The sequence below is a fragment of the Danio rerio genome, chromosome 9 (genome assembly GCF_049306965.1).
Source record: "Danio rerio strain Tuebingen ecotype United States chromosome 9, GRCz12tu, whole genome shotgun sequence".
NCBI lineage: Eukaryota > Metazoa > Chordata > Actinopteri > Cypriniformes > Danionidae > Danio > Danio rerio.
Window position 1 is genome coordinate 56,970,001 of NC_133184.1, and position 16,919 is coordinate 56,986,919.

General features: G+C 41.1%; 1 protein-coding gene and 1 long non-coding RNA gene across 4 annotated transcripts in view; one reads left to right on the forward strand and one right to left on the reverse strand.

Moving 5' to 3' along the window:
* Positions 1-16,919, forward strand: part of ofd1 (OFD1 centriole and centriolar satellite protein) — a 29,228-nt gene that overhangs the window by 9,334 nt on the left and 2,975 nt on the right. The window contains exons 8-16 of one of the 3 annotated variants that reach the window (NM_001319208.1): positions 215-321; positions 588-707; positions 3,269-3,342; positions 3,775-3,866; positions 5,520-5,709; positions 9,549-9,679; positions 11,505-11,616; positions 14,054-14,277; positions 14,528-14,717. In NM_001319208.1, coding sequence (NP_001306137.1) covers positions 215-321; positions 588-707; positions 3,269-3,342; positions 3,775-3,866; positions 5,520-5,709; positions 9,549-9,679; positions 11,505-11,616; positions 14,054-14,277; positions 14,528-14,717 — 1,240 coding nt within the window. Of the gene's footprint in view, positions 1-214; positions 322-587; positions 708-3,268; positions 3,343-3,774; positions 3,867-5,519; positions 5,710-9,548; positions 9,680-11,504; positions 11,617-13,897; positions 14,278-14,527; positions 14,718-16,919 lie in introns of all 3 variants that reach the window. The other 2 variants (NM_001004496.2, XM_009305014.4) reach the window with 2 other exon arrangements.
* Positions 13,684-16,577, reverse strand: LOC141376243 (uncharacterized). Its single transcript, XR_012385724.1, has 2 exons — positions 15,101-16,577; positions 13,684-15,005 (listed from the first exon to the last, which is right to left on the reverse strand). It is a non-coding gene; the product is annotated as an uncharacterized lncRNA (long non-coding RNA).

Below are 16,919 nucleotides of genomic sequence, written 5' to 3' on the forward strand. Positions count from 1 at the left end.
TTTGCATTATTTAAATTGTATTTAACACTAAATTAAAATAAAAGTTATAAAAAAGTCATGACTGAGCAAATGATGCATAATGATAGTTGTTATAAGCGTGCATAAAATCTCTTCCATATTATAAAGGTTTCACAACAGTCTTATGAACACCTCTCTCAAGTAAATTATGGAAATACACAGCAGTTGTCATAGCTGTAATATTCCCCTGATCCAGATTGAAGAAAAGGACATTTATGCTCAAAGACAAGCCGTGCTGAGGGAAATCGAGTCTGTGCGGAGCCGAGAGATGGAGCTGAGGCAGAGGATGGAGGCCTTTGACAAGTGAGGAAGACGAGTAACTTTAGTCATGAAAACTAAAACTATTGGTGAACATTTTTGTTAATAAAATAAGAATAGATATTAAAAAAAAATTGAATTTATGATTCTTTTTTTTTAAACTAAAGCAAGATAAAACATTAAGAAATAATGGAAACCATCAGGAGTCACTGAAAAACCCACTGAAATTAAATACTAATAGTTTTCAGAATTAATAAGCAAGAGTTTAGGTAATGTAATATAATGTCTGCTGTTTTGTTGTGCTGATGCAGGAGCTGTGCACTGCACGAGGAGAAGGTGAAGACCATGGAGGATCTCCTACGGAGGAGAGAACTGTCTGTGAAGACCATGGAGGATTCCTTTGAGCAGAAACTGAAGAGCGAGTTACTGAAGTAAGCAGAGATGAAGATGATCTTCACTGATATACTCATTACATAATTAAGTCAAATCATTGCTTTTAGTGTATGTGTAACATCCTGGAACACAAAACTAGTGTCCTCCACATCTCCTCCTCCATCTTCTGTTGTGTTCTGATGGGAGTTTTGACTTGTGCTGCTGTGAAATAACTCTAATCATTCAGCGGAGTGATATGGAGCTGTAATGCAGCTGTTATGCTGGAACTACTTTAGCTGTGCATTTATCTGACAACATCCGTAGAATGATCATCAGCCAATCAGAATCAAGCATTCAGCAGAGCAGACCTGTAGTATAAGCATCATTAGAGTACTTGTATTATTATAATAATGATATTATATTATTTTATTAGTATAATAATTATATTGGGTCAAAATGATCAATGTATCATGAAGATATTTAGTAAATTTTCTACTGTAAATATATAAATTCTTAATGTATGGTTAGTAATATGAATTGCTTATTTTCTCAATATGTAGAGTTTGTCTGTGAATGCTCACATTTTTAAACAGTTGTATCTCGAAAAAATATCGTTCATCCTAACATTTTACATTTACATTTAATCATTTAGCAGACGCTTTTACCCAAAGCGACTTACAAATGAGGACAAGGAAGCAATTTACACAACTATAAGAGCAACAATAGGCAAGTTTCAGGTGTGTAAAGTGTAAGAAGCAAAACATTAGTAATTATTATTATTATTTTTATTTGTTAGCGGTGGAGCCAGAGAGGCAATTGCAGATTAGTAAGGAAAGTGGAGACTAAATAGTTGAGTTTTTAGTGGTTTCTTGAAGACAGCGAGTGACTCTGCCGTTCTGATGCAGTTAGGGAGTTCATTCCACCAACTGGGCAGATTGACTGCGAGAGTTCGGGAAAGTGATTTCTTCCCTCTTTGGGATGGAACCACGAGGCGACGTTCATTCACAGAACGCAAGTTTCTGGAGGGCACATACATCTGCAGAAGTGAGAGCAGATAAGAAGGAGCAAAGCCAGAAGTCGCTTTGAATCAAACATCAGAGCTTTGAATTTGATGCGAGCAGCAACTGGCAGCCAGTGCAAACGGATGAGGAGCGGAGTGACATGTGCTCTTTTAGCTTCATTAAAGACCACTCGTGCTGCTGCGTTCTGAAGCAGCTGAAGAGGTTTGATAGAGTTAGCTGGAAGCCCGGCTAGTAGAGAGTTGCAGTAGTCCAGTCTGGAGAGAACAAGAGCTTGAACAAGGAGTTGAGCTGCATGTTCAGATAGGAAGGGTCGGACCTTTCTGATGTTATAGAGTGCGAATCTGCACGATCGAGCAGTTCTAGAGATGTGCTCAGAGAAGTTTAGTTGGTGAAAAGCCTTGGAGTAACGATTGATGACCATGTTGGATGCAGTAATGGTTGCCCCGTCCATCTGGATTGAAAAGTTGTGATGTAGAGTCGGTTTGGCAGAAACTTCAAGCATTTCAGTTTTCGTGAGGTTAAGCTGAAGATGATGATCTTTCATCCAGTGTGAAATGTCTGACAGGCAGGCTGAGATGCGAACTGGAACCGAGGGATCATCAGAGTGAAAAGAGAGGTCCATCCCAACACATAATACATTGATATAAAGATTTATTCAGCTTTCAGATGGTGTATAAAGCTCAATTTCAGTAATATAAAAAATACAGAGTCGCATGTTATATATCTGAATCCTGCACATGTCGCTCTCGCAACAAAAATTGAAAAAAGTTTATAAGCTGTGACTTAATTAGCTTATTAAAGAAAGGGTCAGTAGAATTTTTATTTATTTACTAAACAAATATGCATTAAACTGAGCAAAATATTTATTTCAAAGGTAAGATGTATTCAAAAGACTTTGATTTTAAGCAAATGTAGTGTTTTCTGTTTATCCAGGAACCCTAAAATATGAAATCTCACACCTTTTCCATAAAAGTATGAAGTGACACTATTGTGTTCATCACTAAATTCCTTCATTCAATAGTTTTCCTTTGGCTTAGTCCATTTGTTTTGATCAGAAATATCATCACAGTTCAAGTGCACTCTTCCAGAGAGCACATCATATTTTATTCTTAAGAATATTTCATTTAATTACAGTCAATTTAACAGTTTAATAGTGAGGCACTGGAATCAGAATGAGAAAATGCATATCTTAAATACATAATAATAAATGTGAACAGAAAAGTGCAAGGTGAAGAGTAACAGAGGCTGCAATATCTGCTACCAGATACATTTCCAGCTGTCAGACACCCACATGAGAATATACTACAGTAATTTAAAGTAAATACTACAGTGTTTAATTAACCATACTGACACTGACACCTCCAGCAGAGATAGAGATGATGCACAATCAGCTAAAATGTTGCTAGAACTGGGTTTTCATGCATGGGGGCAATATATATATTGCATCACCAGAAATGATTGAGCTCACGTCTGTGTTATGTGATAAGTCCATATATTGATTATCGTGACAGGTCTACACTTCAATGACCTGAGGGGATTAAATGAACTGCACATTTTCAATTTTGGGTGAACTGACCCTTACTTTTGGCATGTTGTAGATATCAGCTGGAACTGAAGGAGGAGAATATGAAGAGAACAGAGAAACTGACAGAAAATGAGGAGAGGATTAGAGGTATGTTTACAGGGTTCTCATTTACTGATTTATTGATCTATACTGTATACTTAGCGCTCCTCTTACTTTACCATGAATTAAAGTTCTACAGGAATCTGTTAGTTGCATTGAGTCTATTATGGATTTCTGACAATTGGCTGTTCCTGCCTGTCCTTGTAACAAATTTCTTAATTTTATCTTGATTATTAAATAAATAATTAATAAATAGAATTACACAAACATGTCCAAATGTATACCTGAAGTGTGTGCAAAAGTACTTGTTGAACAATATAATACATAAACAGGCAATATTAATGTGTATTAAAGCATCTTGCTTAAATTCTTCTGGTCTCAGCTAATTAAATATTATAGTCTTGATTAAAGGATTGTGGCTTGAGTTAAATCCAGTCTGAACAATCGCTTTCACTTTGATCCATGTTTTCCCCTTTGCAGCAGAAGCAACTCGTCTGCAGAAAGAAGCTGCTGTTATTGAAGCAAAGACACAAGACTATGAGAGAACATCATCAGAGGTCAAACAACTGCTGGTAAACACATGCTGTATGATGAAAATCATCTTGCTAGAAGTCATTTCATGTCCTGATGAAGATGCACACTACCTGACGAAAGGCTTGTCTCCTATCTAAGTTTTAGGAGCAAATTAAAACTGGACTTCTCACTGATGATTTGGTATTAGAAGTGTCTTATTTGAAAGATAAAGGCGTCTAGATTTTGTTAATTTGAGCTCAATAAAATCTGATCATGTCTTGATTATTAATGATTTGATCAGGACAGTAAGCTCTGACTCTGCTTAGACTAAAGTGTCATCACTGAACAGAAATAATGTCCAGTATAGAATATAAAGTCCTGCTGCAGTGGAGACAGAATGAATATTGTGTCTGACTCCATCATGAGCTTGGAGGACTGCATCCATACATCTCTGACATGACTCACATCACTGTTAATAAAGTCATCTGGAATGAAGAAGAAAGCCTTCCTGCAGGACTCCCAGAGCTCATCAAGAGTCTTTAGCTGCGTCCCAAATCGCATACTTATGCACTATTCTACGCCATTTTGTAGTATAAATAGTGTAAGTAGTGTGTTCACACTGAAAACTCTAACAATAATAAGTGCACTTTAATAACCCGGATGATGCACTCATTCAGCCGGTAAAATGAAGTGTAGTGATGGACACTTCACGCACTCAACGACCGCAGGTTTGCTTATGTAGCAGAAGGGGCGGAGCTATCAGACGCACATGTTGAATAACTTTATTTATTTTGGATGGTGAAAGCAAAATTCTCCTACGAGAGTGATGATAGCGCCTCCCGATGGTGAATGCGGTTATACTCACGGCAGGTAATATTTGATAATTCGGTCGTTTATTTCACTGATTTAGCAACCGTCAAACGTCATCAAGGAAACGGATTGAATTTCCGCTTAGTAAAAAAACATTAGTGCATGACGACACTACATACATATACTATCCTGTTGAGTGTGTAAGTGCATAAGTACATAGTGCATGAGTGCATAGTGTACCATTTGGGACGCAGCTTTTGTGTTCATCTTCAATGTCTCTTCCTTCATCTTACCCCAGACATCCTCAATAATGTTCATGTCTGGTGACTGGTCTTGCCAATCCTGCAGCAGCTTGACCTTCTCTGCTTTCAGGAGCTTTGATGTGGAGCTGAAGTATGAGCAGGAGCGCTATCCTGCTGGAGAATTGTCCCTCTCCTGTGGTTTGTAATGTAATGGGCAGCACAAATGTCTTGATACCTCAGGCTGTTGATGTTGATCATCCACTCTGCAGATCTCTCACACGCCCCCATACTGAATGAACCACAAACCATGATTTCTCCTTCACCAAACTTGACTGATTTCTGTGAGAATCTTGGTCTATGCTGGTTCCAGTAGTATTGGTGATGATTGGGATACAGATCAGCAAATGATTCAGCAGAGAAATCCACCTTCTGACACTTTTACACATCATCAACTAGAAGTCAAGGTATTATTGGTAGCTTTTACAACTGAGCCTTGCCACAAGACTTTTGTCAGGCAGTGTAGATATAAAGATATAGCACATTTTCACTGAATTCAGCCAATTAGTGGATAGAGTTGAAGGTAAAATAGTTTGACTCTTTGTAAGTTCCTTTGGACAAAAGCATCTGCCAAATGACTGAATGTAAATGTGTTTGCTGCAGATGGAGCTGGAGTCGTCCCGATCGCAGGCGTCTCTCCTGAAGCAACAGAAGGAGCTGCTGAGAGAACAACTGGAGAACATGAGGGATTATCCAGAGCTGAAGAAACACACGCTGGAGCTGCAGACACGCATCAGCCTGCTGAAACAACAGCTGGAGGAGAAACAACAACACAACCAGAGGCTGACACAAGGTGAACTTCTTATTGTTATTTTCAGAGATGAGTCCCGTGACGTGCTTTGAAATGTGCATTTTTATTAGATGTTTGACGTAATCTGAGCCGAAACATGAAGAGAGCGCGGGGCATAGAGAAGCTCCCCTTTAAACCAAAATACAGCCAATGGTGTATGGTTCTATCACTGCTCTGGCAGGGAGTGGTTGAGCTCAAGCTAAAAGCCAATGAGAAGAAGTGGGCAGGGCATGTCAGATAGTAGGTAGCATTTGATTGGTCAGAGGATTTGATGAGTATGAGGTGACATGTTCTACTATTACACTGTGTTGCCATTTGGCAGCACCATAGACTGTAAAATATATAGACGTAGTATCCGTGACGTCACCCATAGGTTTCTGAAGAGCGCAAAAGAAGCCACAAGTAGGCGCGGCCAACTGTCGCCATTTTGGTCACGCGTCATCACACCCACCTCGGGATACCAAACAAGGGCAAAGAGGCGGAGAGTGAGCGGAGCTACAGACACCTGCTGGCATTTAGCTTGGACCTGGTTCAGACACACTTTACTTTGGGAGAAATGCTTAATACTTCATCACCTGCGACTCGTTTGTATTCTGACCACTTGTGCTTTGTTGTACACTATATCAATAAAGTGTTTAGACTTTTAAAAACACTGCTGTAATACATTGAGCCACTAAACATTGTTCTTATGACGTTTTTCAACAGGAGGAAAACGCGATTACTTCCAAACACTTCAGATATAGTCTGTGTTAGTTAATGCAGGACCATTGATGAAATCCAGCATAACACTGTATGACAACACTTCAGATGACGATTATAGAGCCTACAGCTAATCAACCTGTCAGATTCTGGAGTTCATTACAGCTCTAAATATAAATATAAACGATAAATGATCTTAAAAAAGACAAATACATGTACAGAGATGGTATATAAGTATATAACTTTACTCACATGGGAAATGGAGGCCACGTGAATGGTTTGTGAGCACAATTAAGTGCACTCAGCGTGCCATGCCATCTAATAATTGTAGGAAACAAGTCCAAAAGGCAGTTGACTGTGTAAAGCCACATAAAACAACACAGAAATACGATAAATATGCCGAGTTCAGTGGCTAATCTGCAGGATTCAGCTGAGGTGACGTGACGGCGACCAGCGAGACCTAACTGTCAATCAAGTGGCCACGCCCTTAATTATGCAAACTTAATATAAAGGAAACGGATGAGTTATAAAAAATTCACCCCCTCACAGTTGTCATGAAGGGTAATATTAGCTGTATTAACCAAAATCTTTTTTTGTATCAGGCTGTAAACACCTTTTTTTCTGCTGTAAAGTTGGCCAGTCTAACAGTGTGCTCAATTGAAATTTGCTCTGTTTTGGAGCCAGGAGCGGCCAGGACTAGCGGAATTTCGGATGAATTGCAGTTTTAGTTACTTCCGTATTGGCTTCCTGAGGGAGAGCGGGAGGTTGCCGCTTGGGCAGCACACACATTTGATCAATTTACAGAAAACTATTTTGAATATGTCATCATAACTCACTGGAGGTGATGTTTCAAATTTTTTTGTGGATCTGACATAATTTGATTCTTTGTTTTTATTGACATTTGCATTCAGCAACTATTCACAATAAACGCCAGTGTGTCAGAAATTGCACTACAGAAAAACACTGCACATCATGTGACCTAACCAAAGCACATCATTGGCTACACAAAGGTCCAACAAAAAAAATCATTGTTGTTCTTAAAGAAACAGGGAAAATGAACATGAATATCATGTTGCCACAATATGGCAACACCATTCGGCAGTGGATTAAATGTCACTTTAAGCTACATACTAGTGTTTTGAAGAGTATCTAGTCTAATATTATGTGCTGTCATCATGGCAAAGATAAAAGACATCAGTTATTAGAAATTAATTATTACATTGGGAAATGTTTGGAAAATAAAAGCTTCACAGGAGGGCCAAACACATCTTCTCTCATTGTCAGTTGAAATATTGTTTGTTTATAATTTGATGGAGATCATATGGTTTATAAGCTGACGGCCAACATCATTCCAGCCTTGATTATTTACTCATTCAACAAAAAATGTTTCAGAAAGATCGGTTAATTTCTCTGTTTGTTTGTCCATCTATTCTGAAACGGATAGAAGCAAACATTTGCAGAGTAAATATGTAATAAGAACACAAGCGCACTGTGATTTCTGGGAAAGACCTGCTCTTGAAGTCAGTCCCTTTTTGTGAAGTTTGAGATTTTAAAGGGGTCAAGCTGGGACAGCAGAGCAAACACACACACACACACACAGAGTGAGAAGTGTCCCGTCTGCACGTGCTCTGCTTGTTAATTTGACCATCTTGGCTGCAACGGGAGAAAGAGCTGAAAGACAGAGAAACGCTTCATTGTTTGGGCCTCTAGAATACAGGAGGAGACTTGAGTTTTGCAGGATGACCTTGCAATAAATGCAAAAAAAAAAAAAAAAAAGTCTGCTCACTAGCTATATTTCCATCCAAAGATGTGAATTAGATTTATGAAATATTGCATAAAATATTCACAAATAAATCAGCATTTCCATCCAATAAATCATTCATTCATTTTCTTGTCGGCTTAGTCCCTTTATTAATCCGGGGTCGCCACAGCGGAATGAACCGCCAACTTATCCAGCAAGTTTTTATGCAGCGGAAGCCTTTCCAACCGCAACCCATCTCTGGGAAACATCCACACACCCATTCACACACACACACTCATACACTACGGACAATTTAGCCTACCCAATTCACCTGTACCGCATGTCTTTGGACTGTGGGGGAAACCAGAGCACCTGGAGGAAACCCATGCGAACACAGGGAGAACATGCAAACTCCACACAAAAACGCCAACTGAGCCGAGGCTAGAACCAGCGACCCAGTGACCTTCTTGCTGGGAGGCGAAAGCACTACCTACTGCGCCACTGCCTCGCTCCACTAAATCAAAGAGAACAAAATAATCACTTTCTGCGAAACAGTCGGAAATATCGCTGAGAGAAGTAGAGTTTGCTGCACTGTTGGCGTTCGCCACTGTGATGTTTGTTCTCCTCTAATAAATGAGCTGCACCTTAGAAGATGAAGACGACATACAATGAATGCGGTGGCTTTTGGAGGCGTGAGCGCAGACAGATGCTCAAGACTAATAATACTGATAATAATAATACTGAAGCACTGTAATGACGGACTGACGGAGGGCTGAGAGGCCTTGTACAATCTGCAGAACAACATTTCAGATCTGCTGGAAACGTGGAGAACTGCAAACCAACATTAATGACACACACTGACTCACACACACACACGCATTTACATCTGATCAGCGTTTGAGAAAACTCCATCACAGCACACACACTCATGGAGTTTACTGACTAAATCTAATAAGAAATAATGCACATAAACTATAATAGAAATACATTTATAGTTCATCCCTCTCACCTGTGTGCATATGTTTTTTTATTTGCATTTCCATAATATATGCACATCTTAGGGTTTCCATCTAAGCATATTTTAAATATGAAATGCTAATGTACTTCCAGCTGAAACTGAATATTGAGTAGGGGGCGGAGCTTTATCTTGCACATCATTCCCTTTATAGCAAACGAACAGCCAGAGAGGGTATTAATATGCAGTTGCTATGGAAACCCTCAGATTGATGTCAACGGACAGATCGCCACTCTAAACACAGAAGCTCAGACTTTTGATTGCTGATTACCAAAACACACTAATATTTTTCGGTGGATTAATTGTTTATCTTAAGAGTAACATTGTGAGCTGGCAAAATAATAATGTTGGATTGATGCAGAAAATGTGTTTTTGTTGTTGTTTTAGAGCTCAGCGCGCCGTCACATGAGCATCTGATGCTGCAGGCGGAGCTTCGGAGACTGGAGGCGGAGCATAAACTGGAGAAGGAGGAGTTGGAGACGCAGAAGAATGTCTTACACACACAACTGCAGCACGAGGTTTGACCTGCGCTGTGTCTAGTGCTCATGCTCGTGTGTTTGTGTTCATTTTTATCCTTTATCGTGATCAAATTTAGGGATTGCTTTTGATTTATAGTGTTTCAGGTGTCATTTTTTCCCATTCTCCCTGCAAACAAGTCTTAAGGTGGGCAACAGTACGGGGTATTCACTGACGCAATTTGTGCTTTAATATGCGCCACACATTCTCTTTTGGAGACAAGGTCGGGGCTGCAGGCAGGCCAGTCCAGTCTTCTTCCTCCACAGCAGGACTCAGTAATGTGTGCTGAATGTGGTTTTGCAGTGTCTTGTTGAAATATGCATGAGCGTCCCTGGAGAAGAAGGCAGCATAATGTGCAAGTTACCTTTGCCAAGGGCACTTACACAACCCCAGACCATTACAGACCCTGGCTTTTGGACTTGTTGCTAGTAACAGTCTGGATGATCCTTTTCTTCTTTGGTCTGGATCACACGACGCCCATTTCTCCTAAAAATACCTGAAACAGTAAATCATCTGAGCACAGTACATGTTTCCACTGTGTGATGGTTCTTCCCAGATGACTCTGAGCCCAGAGAAGTTGACGGCGCTTCTGGACACTGTTAACATAGGGCTTCCTTTTGGCTGAGTACAGTTTTTACTGGCATTTGTGGATGTAACTCTGTATTGTGGTACTTGACAGGTTTACTGCAGTAGTCCTGAACCCATGTGCTGATCTGGTTTATAGATGAATGAGGACTCTTGATGCGGCGCCCCCTGAGGGGTCGGAGATCACGGTTGTTCAGCTTAGGCTTGCGCTCTTGTCCTTTACACACTGAAATTCCTCCAGATTCCTTCGATCTTTAATGATGTTCTGCACTGATGAAGGTGAAATATCCAAATGTCTTCCTCTCTTTCTCTGAGGATCATTGTTTTTCAACATTTCAATCATTTCCTCATGTGTCTGTCAGCAAACTGGTGATCCTCAGCCTAAAGGACTAGAGCTTCCTTTGCTGCTGCTTTTGTACCATAATCACATCATTATTTCAGCAGTTTACCTGCTCACTGCCCTAATCTGCTCCTGACACTACTGTTACTGGAGTGTGTTGCAGGTCTGGATGACCGGAAAGGATGAATATTTACAAATGAAATGAAGTTGACCAGAAAAAGCATCAAACATTTTGTGTTCATATTGTCTCCACTCAAATACAAGCCAAAGTAAATTTAGAAATCACCACTTTCTTTTTTTATTTGTGTTTTCCATACTGTCCCAACTTTTTCTGATTCAAGGTTGTGTGTGTGTGTATATATATATATATATATATATATATATATATATATATATATATATATATATATATATATATATATATATATATATATATATATATATATATATATATATATATATATATATATATATAGGCGAGGCAGTGGCACAGTAGGTAGTGCTGTCGCCTCACAGCAAGAAGGTCGCTGGTTTGAACCTCAGCTCAGTTGGTGTTTCTGTGTGGAGTTTGCATGTTCTCCCTGCCTTCGTGGGTTCCCCCACAGTCCAAACACATGCGGTACAGGTGAATTAGGTAGGCTAAATTGTCCGTAGTGTGTGTGTGTGTGTGTGTGGATGTGTGTGTGGATGTGTGTGTGGATGTGTGTGGATGTTTCCCAGAGATAGGTTGCGACTGTAAGGGGCATCCGCTGCGTAAAAAACTTGCTGGATAAGTTGGCGGTTCATTCTGCTGTGGCGACCCCCGGATTAATGAAGGGACTAAGCAAACAAGAAAATGAATGAATGCATGAATATATATATATAAATATAAACCTTCATATAAATATGAATGTGTGCTGCAGGTCCAACAGTGTGCGCTGTTGAAGACTCAGCTGATGGAGTGTGAAGAACGCACTAAATGGATGAACACACACACTGAAGAGCTCAAACTACAGCTACAGCAGACTCAGCAAGGTAGACGCACTCACACACACACACTCACTGCAGACTTTCAGTGTAATGGAGTCCATCGTTTCTGTCCATCATCTGATTCTCTGAGGGTGCTTTCACACCTAGACTTTTGTTTCAGAACTGTCTCGTTTGCCCAGTTAGCGCGGTTCGTTTGCCATATGTAAAACCACCAATCGCGCCAAAGTAATCGCTCCGAGATCGCTTGAATGAGGTGGTCTCAGCTTGATTTAAACGAACTCTGGAGCGGATCGATTGCAGTGAGAAAGCGATACGATCTGAGCGCGGTTATATCACAGTGTTTTATGGAAATGTAATAGGCATACGGCTATATGAAGAGAGAATTATGAGTAGGGCGGGAAGTTTCGCGAGTCTCCGGTTGCCCGCAAACAGGTGATGATCTCCCAGTAATCTTGCGTCTCCCTCCCGGTCCTCAAATAAGCTACGTCGTGCACCCTTCTCACCCCTCCCCACCGCATCTCTCCTCACTCTTCAGACACGTTGCGCGCACCTTGTCAAACACCACCAAACCCACCACCCTTCCTGACAGCTGAGCCAGACTCTGACCAATGTGAGGAGAGTTTACTCGCACGTGACTTGTTTTTGCTCTTTTGGTCCGATTAGGAACTGTGCAGTGTGAAAGCGAACCGCTCCAAGAGCAAAGAGCAACAATGTAACATTTGTAATCTCTGTTTCAGAACAACTGAATCGATTCACTGGTGTGAACGCACCCTGAGACTCAACTCTTCTGTCTGTCACTGCAGGCTGTAAATTCTGTACGTCTTTTTTTCTGTATTGTTGGCTTTCTGTGAATCACACTTTTATCATCTTTCAGGATGTTCTATGATTGATTTTATGTGGATTTGCAAGATAAAAACTTGCAAAAATGAGTGTTTCATTCAGGGTTCCTGCATTCATCTCAAACATTATAGAAATAAGTGAATGAAAATAATTAAAATGAGATTAATAAAATCCAAAAGCAATCATGTGATTGAAATACAATATTAAGAAAATAATAAGGTGACGCAGTAGGTAGTGCTGTCGCCTCACAGCAAGAAGGTCGCTGGTCGCCTCAGCTCAGTTGGCGTTTCTGTGTGGAGTTTGCATGTTCTCCCTGCCTTCGCGTGGGTTTCCTCCGGGTGCTCCGGTTTCCCCCACAGTCCAAAGACATGCGGTACAGGTGAATTGGATCGGCTAAATTGTCCGTAGTGTGTGTGTGTGTGTGTGTGGATGTTTCCCAGATATCGGTTGCAACTGGAAGGGTATCCGCTGTGTAAAACATATGCTGGATAAGTTGGCGGTTCATTCCGCTGTGGTGACTCCAGATTAATAAAGGGACTAAGCCGAAAAGAAAATGAATGAATGAATGAAAATAAATAATATTTGTAAAAAATATTTAATACAAACTGCATTATTTAATTATTCGTTAATTTTATAAATGACATTATATTGCATTTTCCTATTATATAAATACTGAAGTATAAACACAAACCACATCATTCTGATTCAATTGTTATTAAATCAGCATTTTTGGAAGTCTAATATTTTGAGTATTTCATTTTTTTAACAAGTTAATTATAGTTAATAATTCAATACAACTAGATAATAATAATAATAATAATAATAATATAAAATTGCAATTATTTTTCTGAATGGTTAATTTATGGTACTCTGTCAAAAACGTCTTCAATTTAAATTATTTTTCGAAAATTAACAATTACGGGCGGCTCAGTGGTTAGCACTATGGCCTCACAGCAGTAAGGTCGCTGGTTCAAGTCCCAGCTGGGTCAGTTGGTGTTTCTGTGTGGAGTTTGCATGTTCTCCCCGTGTTGGCGTGGGTTTCCTCCGGGTGCTCCGGTTTCCCCCACAGTCCAAACACATGCGCTATAGCGGAAATGATTAACTAAATTAGCCGTAGTGTATGAGTGTTTCCCAATACTGGGTTGCGGCTGGAAGGGCATCTACTGTGTAAAACATATGCTGGTGTAGTTGGTGGTTCATTCCGCTGTGGCGACCCCTGCTAAATAAAGGGATTAAGTCAAAGGAAAATGAATGAATGAAATAAACAGTTCACCAATTAATCATTCATATTTATTGAAAAGAATTGTTCAGACAAATTCACATGACATTCTGCATGGTTAAGAAATCGTAAATGTATAATTTTCCAGTAATCACACACAGGATTGGTCAAATGGAGCCCTGATCTTTCAGTAGCAGTAGTTTGGTGGTTTGGCTTTATCTGTCTCTCTTCTTTTCCTTCTTTCTCATTTTCCCCTCACTGGAACAGCTCTAGAAAACGAGATCCTCCGAAACCCCAAGCCTTCTCTGGTAGACCGATCTGTTCTCAATCTGCACCCTGATAAACTCCTTCCTCCTGATATATACATAGACACTGAACTCCTCAGAAACACCAGAGCCGCTGCTGACGGTAATGTATCTGAAGCAGGACCGGCTCTCAGGGGCCCGAAATCTCGCACAGTGGCCCCTGAACATGATTCTGACATGGTTATCAGTGCTTTATCCCGCATTCGAGAGCTGGAGCAGGAGGCGGAGCGGCTAGAGGAGGCATACAGGAGTCACCAGCAGAGGGCGCTGTCTGCTGAAGATCCCACACTGCACAGAGGCAGCCAGAACTACAGCAGACCCACAGCAGCGCAGCAGCACAGAGTAAGAGTTCATCTACAGCGTAGAGCCAGGCGATTAATCGAAAAGAAAACAAAGGCAAAATAAATCACACTATTTCCTGCTTTAACGTGTAAATTATATTTGTTGAACTGTTGCAGCAAAACTTTTTTTTTAATAATTACACCGTGTGGTCATTTCAATAATTTCAAGTCAGCACAGCTTGCACATAATTAAAGTTTGAAGAAATAATAATCTAGGTGAACTGTTCAGTTAATCAAGGTTTTGACTTTAGGTCATATCCCGCAGTCCTATTTTTGCGGGACGTCCCATTGAGGAGGAGCATGAGGAGTTCAGTAGGACTCCTTCTCCAGCAGAGCGACTCGCCTCTCCTCCTGCCAGACGTCTGTCCTCCACACCACAGTCTGCTTCCAGGAGCAAACGCCGAGCAGATGAGGAGCATGATGAACACTCTTTAAATACAGGTAACACTGCTGTTTACAACTGGGGATAGGGATGGATTACACGAAGAATACAGAATCAGGTATGAGTAGAAAGTGTTGGGAAGATCGAGTTTTGAGGTTTTGGGAATCAAGAATCAGATCTGAGGTGTTGAAAATCGAGGATCAGTTCTGAGTGTTGAGAATTGAGGCCGTACTCACACTATGTACAGTTGCCTCGAACCGGGCCAAAGCACGCTTGTCCCCCCTCCCTTCTCCCCCGACAGTCACACTACAATCGGGCTTGGGCATGCTTACTTCATCGATGCTGTGCTTCGGTGTGCGCTCTCACTCAGCACAGTGGAGATTGCTCTAGTTATATGGGTTCAGTCGTTTGATATGCAGTGACATGCAGTAAAATATTTCACCAAACAGTCCTTAGGGATGGGATGGAACGCAGTCTGATATTTCGCAGAACAGATCCGCCACTTTTGGCGCTCATAATCATAAAGCCATCATGCTGCAGGAATGAGGAGGTCTGCTGAAGGTGCAGCTGTCGTGCAGTGAGAGGTTTGCGTCTTTAATAAGCTACGGCAGTTTGTGTTCACTGAACAGTAAGAATGATTAATAAATCCATATGAAACAACCCCTTAAAAGTCACGTCTCGCTTTCAGTTTCGAGTGAACCGCGCTCAGGCCCAACTCTTCCAACCTGTCCAGGGTTGGCCAAGTGAACCGAGCTTGAGCCCGATTCAGCGCACTCACACTTCTCAAACGATCCGGGAAACGGGCCTGGGCACGGTACTGATGGCATAGTGTGAGTAGGCCCTGAGAATCAGTTCTGAGGTGTTGAGAATCGGGGAACAGTTCTGAGGTGTTTGATTCTAGTATCCGTTCTGAGGTGTTGAATCAAGGATCAGATCTAAGGTGTTGAATATTGAGGATCAGTTATAAGGTGTTGAGAATCGAGTGTTTGGAATCGAGCATCAGTTCTGAGGTGTTGAGAATCGAGGATCAGTTCTGAGGTGTTGAGAATCGAGGATCAGTTCTGAGGTGTTGTAAATCGAGGATAAGTTCTGAGGTGTTGTAAATCAAGGATCAGTTCTGAGGTGTTGTAAATCGAGGATCAGTTCTGAGGTGTTGAGAATCGAGGATCAGTTCTGAGGTTTTGAGAATCGAGGATCAGTTCTGAGGTGTTGAGAATCGAGGATCAGTTCTGAGGTGTTGAGAATCGAGGATCAGTTCTAAGGTGTTTGGAATCGAGGATCAGTTCTGAGGTGTTGAGAATCGAGGATCAGTTCTGAGGTGTTGCAAATCGAGGATCAGTTCTGAGGTGTTGAGAATCGAGGATCAGTTCTGACGTGTTGCAAATCGAGGATCAGTTCTGAGGTGTTGAGAATCGAGGATCAGTTCTGAGGTGTTGAGAATCGAGGATCAGTTCTGAGGTTTTGAGAATCGAGGATCAGTTCTGAGGTGTTGAGAATCGAGGATCAGTTCTGACGTGTTGCAAATCGAGGATCAGTTCTGAGGTGTTGAGAATCGAGGATCAGTTCTGAGGTTTTGAGAATCGAGGATCAGTTCTGAGGTGTTGAGAATCGAGGATCAGTTCTGAGGTTTTGAGAATCGAGGATCAGTTCTGAGGTGTTGAGAATCGAGGATCAGTTCTGAGGTGTTGAGAATCGAGGATCAGTTCTGAGGTGTTGAGAATCGAGGATCAGTTCTGAGGTGTTGAGAATCGAGGATCAGTTCTGAGGTGTTGAGAATCGAGGATCAGTTCTGAGGTGTTGAGAATCGAGGATCAGTTCTAAGGTGTTTGGAATCGAGGATCAGTTCTGAGGTGTTTGGAATCGAGGATCAGTTCTGAGGTGTTGAGAATCGAGGATCAGTTCTGAGGTGTTGAGAATCGAGGATCAGTTCTAAGGTGTTTGGAATCGAGGATCAGTTCTGAGGTGTTGAGAATCGAGGATCAGTTCTGAGGTTTTGAGAATCGAGGATCAGTTCTGAGGTTTTGAGAATCGAGGATCAGTTCTGAGGTTTTGAGAATCGAGGATCAGTTCTGAGGTGTTGAGAATCGAGGATCAGTTCTGAGGTTTTGAGAATCGAGGATCAGTTCTGAGGTGTTGAGAATCGAGGATCAGTTCTGAGGTTTTGAGAATCGAGGATCAGTTCTGAGGTGTTGAGAATCGAGGATCAGTTCTGACGTGTTGCAAATCGAGGATCAGTTCTGAGGTGTTGAGAATCGAGGATC